The sequence below is a fragment of the Bos indicus genome, chromosome 18 (genome assembly GCF_029378745.1).
Source record: "Bos indicus isolate NIAB-ARS_2022 breed Sahiwal x Tharparkar chromosome 18, NIAB-ARS_B.indTharparkar_mat_pri_1.0, whole genome shotgun sequence".
In the NCBI taxonomy this organism is placed as follows: Eukaryota; Metazoa; Chordata; class Mammalia; order Artiodactyla; family Bovidae; genus Bos; species Bos indicus.
In genome coordinates, this window is record NC_091777.1 from 46,538,461 (window position 1) to 46,559,737 (window position 21,277).

The following is a 21,277-nucleotide window of genomic DNA, read 5'->3' on the forward strand; positions in this document are numbered from 1 at the left end:
CAACCAGTCCATTCTGAAGGAGATCAGCCCTGGGATTTCTTTGGAAGGAATGATGCTAAAGCTGAAACTCCAGTACTTTGGCCACCTCAGGCGAAGAGTTGACTCATTGGAAAAGACTCTGTTGCTGGGAGGGATAGGGGGCAGGAGGAGAAGGAGACGACAGAGGATGAGATGGCTGGATGGCATCACTGACTGGATGGATGTGAGTCTCAGTGAACTCCGGGAGTTGGTGATGGACAGGGAGGCCTGGCGTGCTGCGATTCATGGGGTCGCAAAGAGTCGGACACGACTGAGTGACTGATCTGATCTGATCTGATTATTTGTCTGGTTTCAATTTCATTGGTTTCTGCTTTTATATTTATTATCTCTTTCCTTATGCCTGTTTTAGATTTGTTTTGCTCTTATTTGTCTGGTTTCTAGAGATGGAATCTTACGTTATTGATTTGAGGCTTACTTTTTTTTTTGGCTTGCATGAACTTAATTCCCCAACTAGGAATTAAACCCTGGCTCTTTGCAGTGAAAGTACCAAGTCCTAACCACTGGACTACCAGGGAACTCTCAAGACTTAACAGTGCCATAAATTTCTCCCTTGTGTTTTAGCTGTGTCCCACAAAGTTTGATAGGCTCTATTTTCATTTTCTTTCAGTTCAATGTATTATTAAATTTCCCGTAAGATGTTCCCTTTGACCCATAGGTTATTTAGAAGTGTGCTGTTTGGTTTTCAGGTGTTTGGGGGATGCTTCTGTTTTTTATTTCTAGTTTGATTCCATTGAGGTTAAAGCATATACTGTATGTTATTTCAATTATTTCAATTTTTTTGAGGCTTGTTTTATGGCCTTAAATTTGGTTGATCTTGGTATACATTCTATGCTCACTTGAAAATAAAGTGTATTTTGTTGTTTTAGGGTGGAGTAGTAGTCGGAGAAGGCAATGGCACCCCACTCCAGTACTCTTGCCTGGAAAATCCCATGGACAGAGAAGCCTGGTAGGTTACAGTCCATGGGGTCGCTGAGGGTCGGACACGACTGAGCGACTTCACTTTCACTTTTCACTTTCATGCACTGGAGAAGGAAATGGCAACCCACTCCAGTGTTCTTGCCTGGAGAATCCCAGGGACGGGGGAGCCTGGTGGGCTGCCGTCTATGGGGTCGCACAGAGTCGGACATGACTGAAGCGACTTAGCAGCAGCAGCAGCAGCAGTAGTCTGTGAATGTCAGCTAGATACTGTTTGTTGATAATGTTGTTGGTTGATGGCATTGTCCTTTGCTGTTTTTTGTCTAGTTCTTCTATCAGTTGTTGAGGACGAGTGTTGAACTTTCCAACTATAATCGTGGATTGTCTATTCTTTCACTTCTATTGGATTTTGCTTCACACATTCTGTAGCTCTGCTGTTTGGTACTTACACATTTAGAGTGCTATGTTTTGGTGGGTCAACCCTTTCCTTATTGCATAATATCCTTCTCTGTCTTGGATAATTTTCTTTGTTCTGAAATCTACTATGCTGTTGCTGCTTAGACAGCTTCAGTTGTGTCCAACTCTGTGCGACTCTATGGACTACAACCCACCAGGTTCCTTGGTCCATGGGATTCTCCAGGCAAGAATACTGGAGTGGGTAGCCATGCCCTCCTCCAGGGAATCTTCCTGACCCAGGCGTTGAATCTGGGCCTCCTGAATTGCAGGCAGATTCTTTACCACTGAGCCACCTGTATTACAGCCACTCCTATTTTCTTTTAAAAGTTGAGATATAATCAACATATAACATTATGTTAGTTTCAGGCGTGTAATGTAATGATTCAGTATTTATATCCACTGCAAAACAATCACTACAATAAGTCTGGTTAACATTCATCAGCATAAATAGCTACAATTTTTCTTCTTGTGATAAGAACTTTTAAGATTTACTCTCTTAGCAACTGTCAAATATACAATACAGCAATAGTAACTATAGTCACCATGCTATAACTTACATCCCCAGGATTTATTTATTTATTTTATAACCAGAAGTTTGTACCTTTAACTCACCTCTACCCCATTTGCCCACCCCCTACTCCCTGCCTCTGGCAACCACCAAACTGTTCTTTGTATCTATGGGTTCATTTTAATTTTTTGAAGATTACACTTGTAAGTGAGATCATACGGTATTTGTCTTTCTCTGACTTATTTCACTTAGCGTAATTCCCTTCAGTCCCATCCATGTGGTAGCAAGTAGCAAGATACTCTTCTTTCATGGCTGAAAAATATTCCTTTGTGTACATATTCTTTATCCACATTTCCATTGATGGACACTTAGGTTGCTTCCATATCTGCCGGGAACATTGGGGTGCCAATATCCTTTCGAGTTAGGATGTGTTTCCTTCAGAGAAATACCAGAAGTTGCTGTCACAGCGAGCCGGGGCTGGGGGTGTGGCCAAGAAGAGTGAAAATAGGTCACTGGCAACTCCACTGTGCTTCCCCTTTCACTCTTAGATGCTGCCGGGGTCCCTGAAGAGGGAAGACACATGAGGATACAGGTAAAAACTATTTTGTTCTCTTTTGCATTAGACAAGCATGCATGGAGCAGCCGCTGAAAGCTGGCACAGTTTCGGGGGCTGGGAGCACAGTGGGGACTCTCTTCCCTTCTCCTGCCAGTGTGACAACACGTAGTAGTCCCCTGTCTTTGAGTATCTCTCTGGCGAGTCATCTGAGAGCAGGAGGGTGCCCTGCCCTCACGGGGTGCCCAGGAGGGGAGAGCGGACCCAGGGAGGCCAGCTCTGAGGTCCTGTGAGGCTCTACGCAGGCTGGTGTTGAGCAGAGCACATGTCGGGAGCTTTTGCGCACAGGGCCGACTGTTCCCAGACTCCCCACGCCATCTCACCTCAGCAGCCTTCCAATCGCAGGCCTGGGACCCACTCCTTGTGCCCCAGAGACCACCTGAAGCTCCGTGGGGATAAGCATACAGCCCTGCTCTGAGAAGCGTCCCTCTGCCACTGGCCCCGCGTCCTCCAGTGGGTCCCCAATGAGGGTGTGACTGGTGGCTGCTGGCAGAGGGGCACCCTTGCCCAACCCCCGGAGGCTAGTCTTTGCCATGAGGAATGGACACTGGCCCTGGCCACGGCCTTTGTGGGAACCCAAAGGGGGCCCAAAGTGCATCCCTTGGAATACTGACCCTAGGACTAAAGTGTGTAAAATAGTTCCCCTGGCTAAAGAAGTTGGGGTCTTGTGCTGTACTCTAAGGTCCATGCTGGGAAATGCATGAGGCATATACAGCTGGTTAAAGGGCCTGAAAAGATCTATGCTAAAGATCCCATTTCACATTTTTTAATCCAGCTTTTCTCAAATGGATATGACCTTAAAGACTTTTTGGTGTGTAATGTGATTAACACCTGCAGAACTGTATGGTCCTTGCATGGAGTGTCTACCCCATCCATGCCTGGGGCCAGACCAGCATGACTTCTGTGCCTGGGAATAGGCCCCCTGGTTAGTTTCAGCCAGCAGCCTAGCTTTCCCCACACTAGTCGTGGACACCCAACAGTCCTTAGCTTAAGCCACACAACCGGAGGAGATAAACAGCCGGAGCGGTTGGGGGCAGGGGCGCTGATGTGTGGGAACTGTTGGCTGGGCAGGGAGGGGGTGGGGAGGAGACGAAGGTCTGGGCTGAGACAGGAGACACACTCTGTTGGCCTGTCCTGGTGACCACCCCCACCCAGGGACAGGCCTGAAGGGTGCAACCATGCAAATTGGGACTTAAATTTAACTCTATGTAAATGTAACTCTGTGTAAAAGTCTAGTGCGTTAGCTGTCCAGCTCATTGTGTGTGTGCACACACACACACACACAGGCAGTGGTTGCACATGGGTGGCCCTTGGACCACCTCTAGCCCACGGACAGGTTTTGTTTGACCAGCATGGTGTTTATTTGTTTTGTTTCAAAGCAAGACAGGAAACTGGCTTCTTGCAGCTTTTAAAACAGTAGAAGATAGAGCAGTGCTGGGCCCACGTTCCCACCTGACTGGAACTGAGATGCATGGCCTTTACTCAAGGCCGCTGTCCCCACCTGGTTGATTTGTCTCCTACCGAGCCCAGGGTATGGGGGGGGGGGCGGTGCTCTGAATGGTCCCTTGGACCACCTTCTTCTGAGTCCTCTCAGATCCATCTAAATACTCTCCTGGCATCATACTTAATGACTGGCTTTAGAGTTGTTGTTGTTGTTTTCCTGGTCTTTAAAATCAGTTTGGCCCTGTCTCTTTCCTATGTGAAACCCTTCCCTGGTTACCCCAAGGTAAGCTCCAAGTCATCTAGGGCCTGACATTTGAGGTGCTCAGCAATTTGGTGCCACTCAAAGCTTGAGAGCTGGCCAGCAAGTTTATAGAAGTTTGGATGGATGATTGATTGGATGGATGGATGGTTGGAAGAAAGGAAGAAGTGCTAGTCCTACATGGTGTTGGGCTGATGGGAGAGGCATGGCATATCCTGAAAAGGCCCATGAGCTTCTGGAATTCCCTATCCTGCTGTGCAACCAGTCACTGTTCTCTGGGGATCAGGGAAAAGGGGTTGGCATAGGTGCGCAAGAAGAGCTGTCTGGAAGATGTCAGCGACCAGGTGGCTCAAAGACAAACTCTTCCTGGCCCAGGCTCCTGCCTAGACACAGCACCATGCATCTCCTTGGCCCCTCGCTCCTGCTTCTCGGTAAGGATGGCAGTCTCGGTGGGTCCTTGGGTCTGGGCTGATGGTGGAATCTGGAGGAGGAGGAAAGACAGGGGAAGAGAAGAGTAAATGTGGGGCAGGGTGGGGACCGGCAGTATGTGTGTGTGTATATATATGTGTATATATATATCTGTGTGTGTGTGCGTGTGTTTGGGCTTCTAAGGTGGCGTTAGTGGTAAAGAACATGCTTGCCAAGGCAGAAGACATAAGAGTTGTGGGTTCGATCCCTGGGTTGAAAGATCCCCTGGAGGAGGGCATGACAACTCACTCCAGTATTCTTGCCTGGAGGATCTCCATAGACAGAGGAGCCTGGCAAGCTACAGTCCATAGGGTCGCAAGGAGTCAGACACGACTGAAGCAACTTAGCACACATGCACGCACATATCCAGGGGATCTTCCCAACCTAGGGATTGAATCTGGGTCTCCCGCATCGCAGGCAGATTCTTAACCATCTGAGCCACCAGGGAAGCTCATACATGTGATCCCTCTCCCTCCCTGTCTCTTCAGGGGAAATTCTTTATTCCTTTGAAAGTTCTCAGTGTCCCTCACTAGTGTTTTCTGTTCACTTTGGTGGGTTCCAGAATACTTGGCTTTCTCTGACTCAGCCTGGAACTTTAGGCATCCTAAGACCCTCTATGCCTGGGATGGAGCCTGCGTCTGGATCCCTTGCACATACAGTTCGGTAAAGGGTGGTGGACACACCCTAGATAACCTGACTGTGTACCACAATTTTACGTATGACAAGAAGACCAAGCACTACAACGGGACCATCCTCTATAATAAGAGCCTGAAAACCAAGGAGTCTACCCCCAGTCAGGAAAGGGTACAATTCTTGGGAAACAACAGAAACAATTGTACCCTTCTCATCAATCCTGTCAAAGTCAATGACAGCGGCCTTCTGGGGCTGAGGGTGACATCGGGGACTGACAAATGGATGGCATCTCTAAACCTCAGCATCTCTGGTAAGGCCCTGAGGATGGGTCCCTTTGTCTCAGCAGGGAGGAAGGTGGGGAAACATCCGACTCCTGGGACCGATCACAAACTGGGTTGCCTGCAGAGGCCAGACAGGGATGCCAGAGAGTGACCATCGTGGCACAAGGACCCTGTGGAGCCCATGGCAAACTGGAGTGTGGGCGTTCACCCCTCCTTGAGCAGACTGCCTGCCACTCAGCTCCTGTACATTCTAGAATCTGGCTTCTGGGTTGCCTGATTTTTTCAGAGAACATGGAGATCTGAATTTTCAAGGGAAACCTCCCAGTGTGTTAATGTGAGGGATTAATTCTAATTAGCCCTATGTGGCTACCTGGCACACGGATAGGGTATGAACAAAACACAGGTGTGGGGACCCCACTCCAGGCGGCATGCTCACTCTGTTCCATAGCCTGTGGATTTGGTGAGTGGTTCTATGCAGCCCTATGTTTGGGGTGAGAGATGCCACAATATGAGGGTGACCCAGCCCCAGGGATAGGGGAGACTGGCTGCACAACAGACCTCTCCACTAAAGGAAAGTAAACACAGAAGGCAAACACCAGGGCGTGTGACTGAAGTAAGCGTAAACCATAAGACACAGTTCCTAAGGAGGACCAGCTTTCACAAGCCCTTTCAGAAGGTATTTTGGCTGAGCAGAGAAAGGCAGGCCTGGGGAGAGGTGGACGGAGTGACCGGGGATTCCTGATGGGTTACTTGGGGCAGGGCGTCTACAGTGGGTCCATCTCTCAGGCTTCCAGCGTGGTCCCTGCTCTTTTTGTTTTTCTTTTTTTAAAAAACAGTTTTATTGAGATAAGTCTAATACAACTCACCTATGAAAAGTGTTCCGTTCAGTATTTTTTGGTGTATTTACAGACATGTTCAACCATTACCACAGTCAATTTTATAACATTTACATCATCTAGAATTGCAGTGCCTTCACCTGTCACTCCTGTGATAGCTAATTTGTGTGTAGATATGTCTGGGCTACAGTAGCCTGGAATGTGATCGAACGTTATTTTGGATTTTCTATGAAGATGTTTTTAGATAAGATTAATATTTATTTTATTTATTTTTAAAAATTTATTTGTTTAATTGGAGGATAATTACTTTACAATATTGTGATGGTTTTTGCCACACATCAGTGTGAATCAGTCACAGGTATACAGGTGTCCCCTCCATCCTGAACCCCGCTCCCATCTGCCTCCCCACCCTATCCACCCAGGTTGTACAAAGAGCATTGCTGTGGGTGCCCTGCTTCACACACCAAACACACACTGGTTATCTATTTTACACATGGCAGTGTATATGTTTCAGTGCTACTTTCTCAAATCATCCCACCCTCTCCTTCTCCCACTGAGTCCCTGCTCTTTTGCAGAGAGTGCTCCTCAACCCCACATAGAGCTCCATCAGGAAATCCGGGAGGACCAGGAAGTCACTGTCACCTGCTCACTGAATTTCGCCTGCCGTGATTACCAGGTCCATTTGCAGTGGTCCCTGGAGGGGTCTGTGACCACCTCTACCATCCTCTCCCCGGAGAGGGTCGCCACCCAGAGCCACCTCAGTTTCCAGCCCAAGTGGACTCATGATGGCAAGAACCTGACCTGCCAGCTCTGGGACCCCATGAAACAGCGGATACTCTCGGAGAAAACGGTGTTGCTGGAAGTGAAGCGTGAGTCTCCCCGATGCTTCTGTGGGAGAGACGAGGGTCTTGTCCTCTCTCCACCTCCTCAAAGGGGCATGGGAGCTCAGAGAAGGAAGCATGATGGGTCTGTGGGCACCTGCAGATGGGAATGGTCCAGGCAGAGCTTCGGCACCCCCTCTATCTTTCCCATCATCAGCGCTGGTGTTTCAGGGCATGAATTCATGTTAGCATCTGCTTCCCCGGTGGCACTCATGGTAAAGCAGGAGACATAAGAGATGCAGGTTTGATCCCTGGGCCGGGAATATCTCCTGGGGGAGGGCATGGCAATCCACTCCAGAATTCTTACTTGGAGAATCCCCCTGGACAGAGGAGCCTGACAGGCTACAGTCCATGGGGTCACAAAGAGTTGGACATGACCAAAGCGACTGAGCACGCACGCACACCAGTCAAACAGAATAAAATAATTTAATCTATCCTCAAGCCATGAGATGATTTGGGGATCACTTGGCTAAGGGTTTTTTGTTCCCCTGGGGGGATGGGGTGAAGAATTTTTTCACATCATTATTGGAGGTTCATTCATTCATTCAATAAATATTTATTGTGAACCTACTAGGCGCTAAGCCCTATTATGGCTGCCAGGCATAGAGCAATGAGCAAAGTTCTTGCCCACGTGGAACTAGCATTGCAGTGGGGGATAGAAGAGCAAATAGATGATCAGGGGAATACAGAACAAAATTTTAGGTGGTGCTGAGTGTAGTTAAGAAAAAATAGGGACTTCCTTGGTGGTCCAGTGGTTAAGACTCTGCCTTGCCATGCGGGGGGCACAGGTTCAGTTTCTAGTCAGGGAACTAAGATCCCACATGCTGGAGAGCAACTAAACTCATGTGTCAAAACTAGAAAGTCCATGTGCTGCAACTAGAGAGTCCGTGCTCCACAACTAGAGCCTGTGTGCTGCAACGAAAGATCCCACATGATGCAACGATGACCATGTCCTGCAGCTAAGTCCCACCTCAGCCAAATAAATAAATGTTTTAAAAGAGAGAAAGTAAAAGGAAATCAGGGCTAGGACAGACAGAGTGAGGGGTGGAGGCTTAACTCAAGCTGAGACTCAGTGAAGGAAGGGACTGAGGCGGGCACACAGTATCTTTGTGAGAAGAGCAATCCAGGGAGAGGGAAGAACTAGTCCGAGACCTTGAGGTAGGAACTTGGCATGTCTGCATCAGAGCAAGGGGTCCAGGGGCCCAATGGCAGGAAAGGAAGGCCGAGAGGGACTGGGACACTAGATCTCAGGGGCTGCAGTGAGGGGTTTGGGTTTTTCTCTAAGTGTGGAATCCATGGAATGGCTTCAAGCAGGGGAGTGGCAAGCTCTGATGGACCGTCCTGGGAATGCTGCTGGCTGCTGGCAGAGACCAGAGCTTTGGGGACTGGGCTTGGGGGGAGCAGAGAGATGACTCGGGAGGCTGTGACAGTCCCCTGGTGCTTGGACCAGCCCACCTTTGTTGACAAGGGCAACAAGGAGTGGCTCCAGACTCTCGGCCCACTCTGTGTAGGCTGCTACTTTATCAGAATAAAAGAGCTGCAACTTCTCAGCACTTAACACCCTCGGAGAATTCCCTACCCCTTCTGCACTGTCCTCTGCTCCTCCAGACGCACCAAATTTGGAGATCCAGGTCAGCCCCCAAGAAGCCATCGTCACAGAGGGCGAGTCTGTGACCATGAGGTGCCAGGTCATCAGCAGCAACCCGCCGCACTGGAGTGTGTCCTGGTTCAAGGACAGGACAAAACTGAAGGAGCAGGGGACAACACTCGTTCTGCCCGAAGTGACCAGGACGATGAGCGGGCAGTACACGTGCCAGGTCTCCAATGATGTGGGCTCAAGACAGTCAGATGTGGTGGATCTCCAGGTGCACTGTGAGCCTCCTGGGAGCTGCAAAAGGGGCAGGCTGGGAGTCAGCAGGGGTGCCACCCAGGCCCTCAGGAGGGGACCCATAGAGGCCTCTGCTCACCCCACCCCCCGCTTCGGCCCCTTCTTCCAGATCCTCCAGAACCTTCCTGGGTTCAGCTCTCCCCCTCGTCAATTAAAGAAGGAGTTACAGTAGAGCTGACTTGTATGTCAGTAGCCAATCCTCCTCCAGCGAATTACACCTGGTACTTCAATGAGCAAGAAATACCCGGAAAGAACGGCAGGACCTTCCAGATCCCTCAAGTCCTCGTCAAGCATGCTGGGAGGTACTCCTGCTTGGCAGAAAATAGTCTTGGGCCTGGATCTGTTGACCGGGAAGCTGACTTGAACGTCCAGTGTGAGTAGTTGCAGAGGAAATAGAAGAGTCCGAGAAGGGACAGCAAGCAGAAACCAGGGGCTCCCGACAGATTAGCTTCTGGGAGGTGGGCCTTGTGCTATAGTTCACAGTCATGTCCTTAGCACCAGAAGAGGCCTGGCTCGTGGGAGGTGCTCAGTAGATGTTTGTTGACTGAATGAACGGCAAGCTGCGAGGGTCCCATGAGGGACACAGAGACGTGGCATTGCTATGCAGCAACTGAGTCCCTGGAGAGGTCCTGAAGTATTTGAGAACTGGGGCAAAATGCCTTGTTACCTCTCTGTCATCTGGCCCTGTTTAGCACCAGTGAGTCTTGTTACTGAGCAGAGCCCGGGACAAAGAGAGTCCCTGTATTTGATCCTTGGACCCTGGGGCGTCATAGTATGGGCCAAATACACTGGATACCCAAATCCTGGAATCTAGACAACGGATATGGTTTACATAGTGGCAGCAACGTGTTTACCACTTGCCGTGTGGCTCTAATGGCCTCCTCTCACTCCGTCCTCACAATGTTCCACAAGGTTAGCTACTCACAGGACCCCATTTGACAGATGAGTAAACTGAGGTCTGCAGCCTCCAAGTGGCAGGATCCAGCAGTCTAGCTCCAGAGCTATGCTTTTTCTTTTTTAAATGAATGCCCTTGCTCTATGACCAAGCCTTGACAGCCCCCAGACCCATGCAGAGATCCACAAACAGCAGCCCCTCCTTTCTCAGCACCATAGGTATATACTCTGCCCAGAGCTGTTCTCTTAACCACTGCACCATCCTACCTCAAACCACAACCAGGCCAAATGGCCAGGGCAAGAGGGAAGCACAAGCCTTCCCTCAGCTAACTGACAAACTGCGTCAATGCAGGGCATGGGGAGAGCAGAGAGGAAGCCGGAAGGAACAGATACTGATATTAGAGGTAGCTATATTTTCTTCATCCATCTCTCTGGTTTTCTCCAAGATCCCCCCAAGGGGGTCACCACGGTGATTCAAAACCCCACACCGATTCGAGAAGGAGACAGTGTGACCCTGTCCTGCACCTTCAATTCCAGTAACCCCAGAGTTACTCGATATAACTGGAATAGCCCAGGCTCCCAGGACCATACATCACAGAAGCTGACGATTCAAAAAGTCACCTGGGATGCACAGCCAGTCAAATGCGAAGCCTGTAACCAGTGGTGTTCGTGGTCTCCCTCTGTCAACCTGAACGTCCTCTGTGAGTGCCCCAGGCCCGCGGGAACTGGGGGGTAGCCCAGTTGGGATAATGGGGTTCTAAGAGTAAGGAGCCCGAAGCCTGGACCACAGTCCTCACAGAGAACTGAGGGATGAGAGTCAGGCCTCGGGGCCAAGGGGAGAGGGAGTCTTGGGGACAGGAGGAGGGAAAGGGATGCCAGAGGTCAGCCTGAGGTCCTTGCCCTCCAGATGCCCCCAGGGACGTCAACATTCAGATCAGCCCTAATACAGAGATTCAATCTGAGAAGCGGGTCCTCCTCCAGTGTCAATACTCAAGTAGCCGTCCCGCGGACGTCCACTTCTTCTGGAAGAAAGATGGAAGCCTTCTGAAGGAAGGGAAGACACTTACCTTTGGCCAAATCTTTCCAGAAGATTCGGGAACCTACCACTGCTTGGTCAACAACTCCATAGGACAGACCTCATCTAAGGCCTATGAGCTCCAAGTGCTGTGTGAGTAGCTGGAGCTGGAGGTGGACGGCAGAGATGGGCAGAGGACCAGTGACCTGAATCCTGACTTTGCTTGTCCTGCAGATGCTCCCAGGAGGCTGCGTGTGTCCATCAGCCCGAAAGACGGGGTGGTGGAGGGGAAGACGGCAGTCCTGACCTGTGAGAGTGACGCCAACCCTCCCATCTCCCACTACGACTGGTTTGATGGGAAAAACCAAGACCTTCACTATTACGGTCAGATGCTGAGGTTGGAGCCTGTGAAGCTGCAGCATGCAGGCAGCTACTGGTGCCGGGGGACCAACCGTCTGGGCCAGAGCCAGTCACCCCCCACCACCCTCACTGTCTACTGTAAGGCCCCCTCCTTCTTCTTCTCTGGCCCTGGCCACTCCTGGGGCTTCCTCCTTGGCTGTGCTGCTGTGTGTTCAGATCACATCCTTGATCCTGCCCTGCGTACCCTCCCTCTCCTGCAGGGGGCGGACGGGGGTGTGGGGAACCCTGCACTCAGAGGCCCCCCTGCTCCACACACAGCTATTCCATCTTCCTTCTGCTCAGTCTCTTCAGACTCCAGGAGGACTCCCTCTCTGCCTGCCCCTCTCCTTTCAGACACCCTGAGCTCCTATTGGCTCCCTCTCTCTGCCCCTCCCTCTCTGTCTCACCCTTGAAAGGTTGCTTGTTTCTATCTTTTGATTTTTTTTTACCAGTTTTTTTTTTTTTTTTAAGACAATGCAAGTACATGGTAAAAAAAAAAAAAAAAAAAAGGAAAGAAAAGAAACAGCATGGAAGGGTAAATAGTGGAAGGTCAGTCACTTCTCCTTTCTTGCTCCCTGAGAACTCTGCCTCCTCTCCACCCTCAAGGCTTTCACTGTTGGCTGGGTATGTCTCCTTGCAGAAATATTCTGTTTGTGCACAATAGGCCTCTAGAGACCTGTGTCCATACACCCTTCTTTGTTACTTAGACTTTGGAAGAGCTCACACATTGCCTTGAATTTTCCTTCCTTCATGTAATGGGGGCTTCCCTGGTGGCTCAGATGGTAAAGAATCTGCCTGCAATGCTGGGGACCTGGGTTGGATACCTGGGTCGGAAAGACCCCCGGGAGAAGGGAATGGCAACCCACTCCAGTACTCCTGCCTGGAGAATTCCATGGACAGAGGAGCCTGGTAGGCTACAGTCCGTGGGGTCGCAAAAAGTCAGACACGACTGAGCGGCTAACACTTTCACTTTCCATGTAATAACAGCACTTGGAGATTGTTCTAGATTTGTGCATAAACAGGTGTCTGAAGAGTCTGGAAACATAGGGGGAAATATTCACTTACTGTGTTTTTCTCAGATTAGTGATTGGAGCCAGGACTTTAAACTTAGAGGATCCTCAGCATGTAAAGCTGGTGCTAAGGCGAGCCAACCTAAGTGTGTCATTCGGAAAAGTGACCTAACACCACGTTCCCTAGGTCTCCCCTTCGCAGACACCCTGAGACCTGCCTCTTTTCCTCAGGGTGCAATGTTGCAAAACTATGTGCCCAGTGCCCTCCTCAAGGCTGGACACAGTCTCCTGCTCCGGGCACACCCACAAAGAGAACTGTAGGCTCGGTTTCTGCCTGGACTTGCTGGGTTGAAGGACAAGTGATTTTAAGTAAAGCCAAGTGGCCCTTGGGGCTTCCCAGGTGGCGCTAGTGGTAAAGAACCCACCTGCCAATGCAGGAAATGGAAGATCCCTGGGTCAGGAATATCCCCTGGAGGAGGGCATGGCAACCCACTCCAGTATTCTTGCCTGGAGAATCCCATTGACAGAGGAGCCTGGAGGGCTACAGTCCATGGGGTCGCAAAGAGTCGGACACGACTGAAGCGACTTAGCACAAGTTCACACGCAAGAGACCTTCTGATGAGACAGTATCATTTATGAGGGTCACATGCTCTTCGGGTGCCTGAATCCGTCACAAAGCAGACACTCCTCTTGAAAACCGATTGCACCTCCCTCCTAATGAGATGTCCGGAAGGCAGGGCTGGCTTCTCTCTCTTATTCTGAGTCACGTGCCCGGGGCATGGAGGAGTTTCACAGGCTAGAAGGACAGTGGCCTCGCAGAGAGAAGCCGAGGATACCTCCCAGGCAAAGGGCAGAGCAGGCCTGCTCCCCGACTGAGGCTGTGCCATCAACTGATGTACCTCCCTTCTCCATCAGACAGTGCTGCCACCATCAGCAGGCGTGCGGCCTTGGGAGTGGGGTTCTGCCTGGCCATCTTCCTTCTGGCCATCTGGGGAGTCAAGCTTCAGCGGAGGTGAGTGCCTCCTACCACCTGCCTCCTTTGCTTTGCCTCCCACATCCCAGTGAGTGGGTCCCTGGTCACTCAGCCTTGCAGCCCCCAGCATGCTGGGTCCTCAGGGAGCTCTCCCCAGGCCCTTCGTCCTCTCTGATCATGTCTTTATTTCTCAGTTGGAAGAGGATTCAGAGACAGCAGGGCCTTCAAGAAAGTTCCAGTGGACAGAGCTTCTTTGTGAGGAATTTAAAGGTAGGAGGGCAGAAAGAGGGAATGCAGGGCAGGTCTTGACGTCAAGAAAGAAGCAAACTGGAAAATCAACTATGTGTCAGTTAAAAAATAAAAAAGAACTTTCCTGGCAGTCCAGTGGTTAAGACTTCGCCTTCCAATGCAGGGCATGTTGGGTTCCAACAGGTAGCTAGGATCCCACATGTCACAGGACCAACAAACCAAAACATAAGACAAAAGCAATATTGTAACAAATTCAATAAAGGCTTTTAAAAGGATGGTCCACATTAAAAAAAAAATCTTTAAAAAGAAACACAGTGGACATGGATGATAGACTACTGTGGGGGTGGGTGGGGGAGCTAGGATGGGGAGAGGAGTGATAAGAGCTGAAATTTTGTCTTTCTCTCAGGCTAGAAGGACCCCCCAAGCCGAACGCCCCGCCTCCCTGGGGTGCTACAACCCGGTGATGGAAGATGCAGTCAGCTATGCTACCTTGAGCTTTCCTCTTGGCGAGACTGACACTCGGAGACTTAGGTACCAGGGGGTGACACCTGCACCCTGGGAGGGACATGGGGGTAGCGCTTCCGTCTTGCCTTCCTCTTTGCTTCATCTTCTCATTCCAGCTCTGTAATGACCCCCTGGAGAATGGTCTAGGGAACTGGATCTATGCCTTCAAGCAAGGGCCAGTCTCCCTCACCAAGGCTGAGGCTTCATGAAACACACACATGCGTTCACTCGGTGGACACCTGAGCTCCTGCTGTGAACACAGGGGGCTGAGAGGCTGGGGGTGCTCTTAGGGGCTGGGGGAGTTGGAAAAAGGAGCAAATTGCATGCAAAAGTCTTCACCTGTTGTTATCTATCTGCCTTCCCTCTCAGAGACGCAGGGAGCTCAGAGATGCGGGAAATTCCCCCAAGCAGGGACGACAGGGTCACCTATGCTGTGGTGCAGAACTGTCAAGTGGTAAGAGGGCAGGGCTGTAGGAGGCGGGGGGAGAGGGAACCTGGCCTCACCCCTGCGTCCCAGACAGGAAGGACCCGGTGGGCTCCGTGGTGGCAGAGGCTGGGCAGGGGGAGGGCTGCCCAGGCCCCGGCATGGTCAGAGCTGGGGCAGGCATCTCCCAATTAGAGAGGTCAACTGCGGCCAGTTTCCGGACGAGAGGGCTTCGTCTTGGGCCCTTGGGACCCCGGGGTAGGGGTAGGGGGGGCCAGGAGGGAAGGGGCAGTGGGAGTGGACAGTGGAAAGCTGCTCACCACACTGTGGCTTCCTCAGGCCGACTATGAGAACGTGACTCCGGAGGTCCTAGATGATGAGGGCATTCATTACTCGGAGCTGGTCCATTTTGGGAATGGGAAGCGGGCACTGGCCCAGGAAGGAGTGGAATACGTGACCCTCAAGCACTGATGGGCCAAAACCTTCTCAGCTCCTGCTGCTCTGCTGGGGCGTTATACACGTGCACGCACGCATGCACAGTTACTGCAGCCCAGCTGGTGCAGAGAACTTTGTATGTGGCCCAGACACAGTGTCCCTTCTTAGCACTGGTAACCCTCCAAAGGGTTTGTTCCTGGTCCTTTCCTCTCAGCGTCTCATCTACATACCTACCTTGAACTGTACAAATCTTCCCCCTGCCCCTCCCCAGCCATCTGTCACCACCTGTGTGTGTGTGGTCTGTTAGTCGCTCAGTCGTGTCCAACTCTTTGTGACCCCATGGACTGTAGCCTGTCAGGCTCCTCTGTCCATGGGATTCTCCGGGCAACAATACTGGAGTGGGTTGCCATGCCCTTCTCCAGGGGATCTTCCCGAACCAGGGACTGAACCTGGGTCTGCTGCATTGCAGGCCGAACCTTTACCGTCTGAGCCACCATCTGCCCCCTCCCAAACCCCATCCCCTAGATGGCTGTGTCCCCGCTGGGATCAGCTGGTCATTATTTTTATTTCTCTCTCATCCCGTTCCTTTGACAAGTGACCCCTGCTCGATAACTGCACTCACTAATATAATGCCTAACTTTTGCCTCTGGGACAAAGAGGTAGAGAGAGGCACTGCCCTGGGCCAGTTCCTCCTCTAGGAGGCATTCCACGGAGAGGATTATGCTGCTGCGGCCCCTGTCCTTGGAGGTCTCGGGGTCTGAGATGTACACCGATGTGGATACAAGTGTAAGAGACACAGAGCTGCACAATAAACCTGACTCAGATATTGCATCAAACAGCCAGTGAGTGATTTCCAGTCTGCAGAGTCTGAGTGGGGACAGGGAGATGGGGCAGGCATTCAAGGGCTTGGGAAGAAGGGAAAGGTCATGATCAAATCACCAGACTGGAGAGCCCATCTTCTGGTTGCCGAGAGTCCACTGGCATCACAGACAGAGTCTGGGTCTCAACTCTTCCACCTGACCAGCCAAATGAGCTTGGGCAGAGTTCACCGGCTTCTCTAAGCCTCAGTTTCTTCATCTGTTAAAAAGAAGATGCAGGTGGTTCGAGATAGGAAATGAGCTATAATCTTATGTCATATTATAAGAAGGCTAACACAGCAGCCAAAAGTCCCTAAAAATCAAATTCCTATCTGATTTGCATCTCTTGAAGACTGTGAAAAGGGGAAGCCAACTCATTACTCACAGCACTTCTCAAAAAGTGGCCTTGCTGAGTTCTTTCACAACCCACAGCTGCATGGCTTCTCGAAGACCTGGAGGGACCTCTCACCCTTTCTACCTTCGTTTACCCCCACTCGTTTTCTAGTATGTTTCCTGGCCGACTTGCCCTCTGCTTCTCCGTCTGTTCTCTCTCTACCCGTTCCACTTCTGCCAAGGGGCCAAAGCCCATTCTCCTTCGGGGCAGGAAAGCGTGGTTCATCAATCAGCAAGATGCCCAGCAAATTCCTGGCCTGTGATGAGTGTTCTGAAGACATCACCTTCCTTTCCTGCCCCCAACATTCCCCCCTGCCCAACACCAGATGCTCTCTGCAAGGTCGTCCTTGGGGTACCCGAGGAGTGGGGTGCTGATTTCCCCATCTAACTTCTTGTCCCTGGTTTGACTTCTTCCTCTTTTTTCTTTCTTTTTTGGCCACACCATGTGGGTTGGGTCTTCTCAGTTCTCGGGCCCTCACAGTGAAAGTGCTGAGACTTAACCATTGGACTTCCAGGGAACTCCCTGGTTTATACCTCTTATGAGCACCATATGCTTTTTTTCAGAGAAGGCTTTGAGGACTGTTGAAATGAGAGGGGAAGGGCTTGGGAACCAGAATCACTGAACCCATTCCACCATGTACCTACTGAACACCTGTCACTACATCCAGCACAGAACCAGTTATCGGGATACCAAAAAAAAAAAGATAGAGCATGGTCCTAATCTTAGGGGTCTCTGGTCTAGCTGCCCAGAGGGTTTTAGACACCCAAGGAGCTGGAAGCAGCCTGCAGAGGCCTGGCACGGGGTTCCCTGGCAACCAGCAGGTGACTTCCATCCTGTCCCCATGCCTAGCTGCTGATATCAACCTACTTCATGACCAACTGCCTGAGAGATGTAGCTGTCATCAGGTCCCACTGAGACGTGCACAGCAGAGACTGGGCAGCCTGGGGCCAGAACACATGCAAGCCCCGCATCCAGCCCCAGACCTCACTGTCCTCGTCCAGACAATAGACCATTCATACGACTCAGTGAGTCCCTGCTGTGTATGCAACCAGCAGTGGACAGAGCAGACAGAAAGCTTTGCCCTCACTGGCCAACAGTCTAGTAGTTGTTGCTGTTTAGTCGCTAAGCCGTGTCTGACTCATTTGGGACCCCATGAACTATAGCCCACCAGGCTCCTCTGTCCGTGGGATTCTCCAGGCAAGAATACTGGAGTGGGTTGCCATTTCTTTCTCCAGGAGATCTTCCTGACCCAGGGATGGAACCTAGATCTCCTGCATTGGCAGGAAGATTCTTTACCACTGAGCCACCAGGGAAGCCGTACATTTTAGCTGAGGAGCTAGCAAATCTGGTGTCTCAGTGTTTCAAGTGCTCAGAATAAACAACACAAAGTGACAGCGGAGGGCCTGGAGCAGAGGCAGGGCCCATAGGATGCAGGGACCGAGGGAGTCTCTGAGGCTGTGATGCTTGGCAGACACCTGGCCTGCCACGCGGGAGAGCCAGCGGAGAAGAGCTTGAAGACCCGCCGTCTCCCTTGGCACCCAGCTTTGTTCATCTCCCAAGCACTCATCACAACAGCTAAAATGGCACTTTTGTTGATTTTTTCCCCAGCCCTGTCCGTTTCTGAGTGTTTCCAAAAGACAGAACCCTAAACAGCAGGTGGTGAGTTCTTCTATATCCCAGGGGAGGTGCTGGATGACAAATGCAGGACTTGGAAGGGAGGCGGCAGAGAACCTGAGATTTAAAGGGAAATACGACCATTTCTTTGGAGGGAGCTATGGATCTGTGGAGAACCTCACGCTACCCGCACTTGAAGCCTGATGGGAAGCATTTCCAGGGAGACACTCGGAGAAACTTATTCTGGGTGACGTGGAATTCGGGGAGGACATAGTGACCTGGTGACTGACACACATGCCCAAGAAAGCTGAAGTCCAGAGAGGCTGTATTGTCAGTCTCACACAGGAGAGAGACAGATGGATAGACAGACACCTGCTATGTGTCAGAGACAGAGAAACAGGACCACAGAGACAGCCTGGGGCCGTTTAAATCTCACTTAGGGAGGATGGAGCTTCCCAGGTGGCTCAGTGGGTAAAAGAGCCCATCTGCAATGCAGGAGATGCAGCGAGATGCGAGTTCGATCTCCATGTCAGGAAGTTTCCCTGGAGAAGGGAATGGCAGCCCATTCCAGTATTCTTGCCTGGAGAATCCCATGGACAAAGGAGCCTGGCGGGCTACAGTCCATGGAGTCGAGAAGAGTCGGACACGACTGAAATGACTAAGCAGGCACGTAGGGAGGATGACGCCAACAGGGAGGTGAACGACTGAGTTCCCAGGGGCTGAGAAAGGTAAGCAGCCAGATGAAGGGGCCACCCAGCGTCCCTACAAGTGCCCCCAGGAGGGATCCCCTCTGCCATCAGTGCAGCTCAGAGAGGGGCAGGGCAGACCACTGCCCGGGTACTTCAGTGCCGTCCATCTCAACTTTGCTTGTTCCTGGTCTCTCCTCCTCCTGCTCCTGCCGACACAGGGAGGGTCAGTAACCACCGTCAGAACTTTCCTCGTGGTCCAGTGGCTAAGACTCCGTGCTCCCAATGCAGGGGAGCCAGGTTCAAACCCTGGCCAGGGAACTAGATCCCGCATGCTGTAACTAAAGTCCAGCACAGCCAAATAAATTTAGAAAAAACAAATATAAATATGAAAAAAGCAACCACGGTCATCAGGCCAGAGGGGAGAGGAGAGGCCTGTTATCAGGTACGAGGAGAGGGGAAACTCCAACTAGGCATGATGATCTCATTACCCCACATTACCACCTACTACATGCCAAGTGGAGGTGCTATGGTGACCAGAGGGACTTTTTTAGTCTCTGAGAGTGAGTCTGGCCCTGCCCATGAGCTCATCCAAGAGCAGAGAAGACTTAGCCCCCAGGGCAGGTTTGAACTGTTGGGGGCAGGGTGGAATAAAACTGTGTTCTGGTTGTACCCCACCCACCCTGCTCTTTAAAGGTGCTGGCCAGGCACACCTCCCTCCACCCAACGAAAGACCACACCTCTAACCTCTCCCCTTCCTGTGTTCACATCACCTTGGACCCTCACCTCCTTCCGAGATGGTCCATTAGCTGCTCATCCAGGCTGTGAGTGCTTCAGGCTAATGGCCCTGCCACCCCGCCCTTCCCTCCCTTCCGGCTCACTGCCCATCCTGGCCACCCTCCCTCAGGGGACTGCTGAGCCTCAGACATCTGGCAGCACCAGGAGGTGAGTCCCTCTTCCTATGGCTTCTCTCCCCATAAGAATGATTCCTCAGATCCCTGCAAGAATGATTGCCCAGATCCCCAGATGCCTCCGCTCAGGGGGAACACCTGAAGTCAGCTAAAGTCATTTCCTTACACTGAGGGGGCTTGGCTTACCCCTGGACTCTCCTCAGGCGACCCTCTTCTCCTGCCCATGGCCACAATCTTCACCTTCCCCATACCCCAACTTCTTCCCTCAGCTGGGAGTTGCCACCTGACCCACACTGCCTGCTATAGGGGTGCAGAGCCCTCTCTTTACAGGGAATTGGGAAAGGGGCCTGAACACAGGAGTCTAGATTCCTCTCTTGAGAAAAACATCCTCTTGGGTTTCACTCTGGTTCTGAATTCTCTCCACCCTTTGTTTTCCCAGAGGCTCAAGAATCAGGAGGTCTTGCCTCTCCTGGGACCTGCCCACCTGTGTTCCGTCTCCCATCTGTTACCAGCGATCGTGTGCTCCATTTTAAGGGGGCACGTGGCGGAGAGAAAGCAGAGGGCTGACAGCGAGCGGTCCCTGCTTGAATCCAGGCTTGACTGCTAAAAACCTGCCACCTCCCTCTATGGGGCACCCATCTCTCCACTGATCTCACTAGACAGCTTCTCGCATCCTGAGCAGTGCTAAGACCAGTCTGTGACTCCAGGAGCCCCCGTTCCTCGGTCCCAGGAGATCTGAGATCAGGGAGTGAGTGGGGCGCACAAGGGGCCCCATGGACCTGCCCCCGCAGCTCTCCTTCGCCCTCTATGTGGCTGCCTTCGTGCTGGGCTTTCCACTCAACACCTTGGCCATCGCGGGCGCCGTGTCCCACGCCCGGCTGCGCCTCACCCCCAGCTTGGTCTATGCCCTCCACCTGGGCTGCTCTGATCTCCTGCTGGCGACCTCTCTGCCCCTGAAGGCAGTGGAGGCCCTGGCTGGGGGCACCTGGCCCCTGCCGGCCCCTCTCTGTCCTGCCTTCGCCCTGGTCCACTTTGCTCCACTCTATGCGGGAGGGGGCTTTCTGGCCGCCCTGAGTGTCGGCCGCTACCTCGGAGCTGCCTTCCCCTTGGGCTACCAAGCTGCCCGGAGGCCGCTCTACTCCTGGGGCGTGTGTGTGGCCATATGGGCCATCGTTCTCTGTCACCTGGGGCTGGTCTTTGGGCTGGAGGCCCCGGGGGGCTGGCTGGACAATTCCACCAGCTCCTTGGGCATCAGCACGCCAATCAATGGCTCTCCGGTCTGCCTGGAGGCCTGGGACCCAGCATCGGCAGGCCCGGCTCGCTTTAGCCTCTCGCTTCTGCTCTTCTTTCTGCCCCTGGTCATCACAGCCTTCTGCTACGTGGGCTGCCTCCGGGCACTGGCCCACTCGGGCCTGAGCCACAGACGGAAGCTAAAGGCGGCCTGGGTGGCTGGCGGGGCCCTGCTCACATTGCTGCTCTGCTTAGGACCCTACAACGCCTCCAACGTGGCTGGCTTCCTGCACCCCGACATTGGAGGCCAGTGGCGGCAGCTGGGGCTCATCACAGGTGCTTGGAGCGTGGTGCTCAACCCTTTGGTGACCGGCTACTTGGGAGGCCACCCTGGCCAGGGGACAGTCTGTGTGGCAAAAACAAAAGCAGGAGCATCCCAGAAATAGTAGCTATTGCTGGGGG

The 21,277-nt window shown here is 52.0% G+C and overlaps 2 protein-coding genes across 8 annotated transcripts; both read left to right on the top strand.

The window, feature by feature from the left end:
• Window positions 1–915: 915 nt before the first annotated feature.
• CD22 (CD22 molecule) lies at window positions 916–15,959 on the top strand. 7 transcript variants are annotated; one of them, XM_019979020.2, is made up of 15 exons: window positions 916–985; window positions 2,467–2,510; window positions 4,520–4,664; window positions 5,264–5,644; window positions 7,027–7,320; window positions 8,941–9,204; window positions 9,330–9,593; window positions 10,561–10,815; window positions 11,022–11,282; window positions 11,364–11,627; window positions 13,454–13,550; window positions 13,706–13,781; window positions 14,167–14,291; window positions 14,634–14,718; window positions 15,028–15,959. In XM_019979020.2, the coding sequence occupies exons 1-15, from the start codon at window positions 931–933 to the stop codon at window positions 15,157–15,159; spliced, it is 2,742 nt and encodes a 913-aa protein (XP_019834579.2). In that variant the 5' UTR covers window positions 916–930; the 3' UTR covers window positions 15,160–15,959. The 7 variants fall into 7 exon arrangements, 6 of the variants coding, with proteins under 6 accessions (XP_019834579.2, XP_019834582.1, XP_070628101.1 ...); XM_019979023.2 differs by lacking the exon at window positions 916–985 and having other exon boundaries at window positions 2,461–2,510; window positions 4,609–4,664; XM_019979022.2 differs by lacking the exons at window positions 916–985; window positions 2,467–2,510 and having other exon boundaries at window positions 3,621–4,664; window positions 11,205–11,282.
• A 134-nt stretch (window positions 15,960–16,093) lies between these two features.
• Window positions 16,094–21,261, top strand: FFAR1 (free fatty acid receptor 1). The gene is made up of 3 exons (XM_070772121.1): window positions 16,094–18,033; window positions 18,485–19,619; window positions 20,025–21,261. The coding sequence occupies exon 3, from the start codon at window positions 20,359–20,361 to the stop codon at window positions 21,259–21,261; it is 903 nt and encodes a 300-aa protein (XP_070628222.1). The 5' UTR covers window positions 16,094–18,033; window positions 18,485–19,619; window positions 20,025–20,358.
• The last annotated feature ends 16 nt before the right edge of the window (window positions 21,262–21,277 follow it).

Bases quoted from the DNA above. Each gene is read 5' to 3' on its own strand.
- CD22 (XM_019979019.2), top strand. From the start codon at position 4,376: ATGGATGGTTGGAAGAAAGGAAGAAGTGCTAGTCCTACATGGTGTTGG. The intron at 7,321-8,940 runs GTGAGTCTCCCC...CTGCTCCTCCAG, and splicing joins GGTGTTGCTGGAAGTGAAGC to ACGCACCAAATTTGGAGATC. The intron at 9,205-9,329 runs GTGAGCCTCCTG...CCCTTCTTCCAG, and splicing joins GGTGGATCTCCAGGTGCACT to ATCCTCCAGAACCTTCCTGG.
- FFAR1 (XM_070772121.1), top strand. From the start codon at position 20,359: ATGGACCTGCCCCCGCAGCTCTCCTTCGCCCTCTATGTGGCTGCCTTC.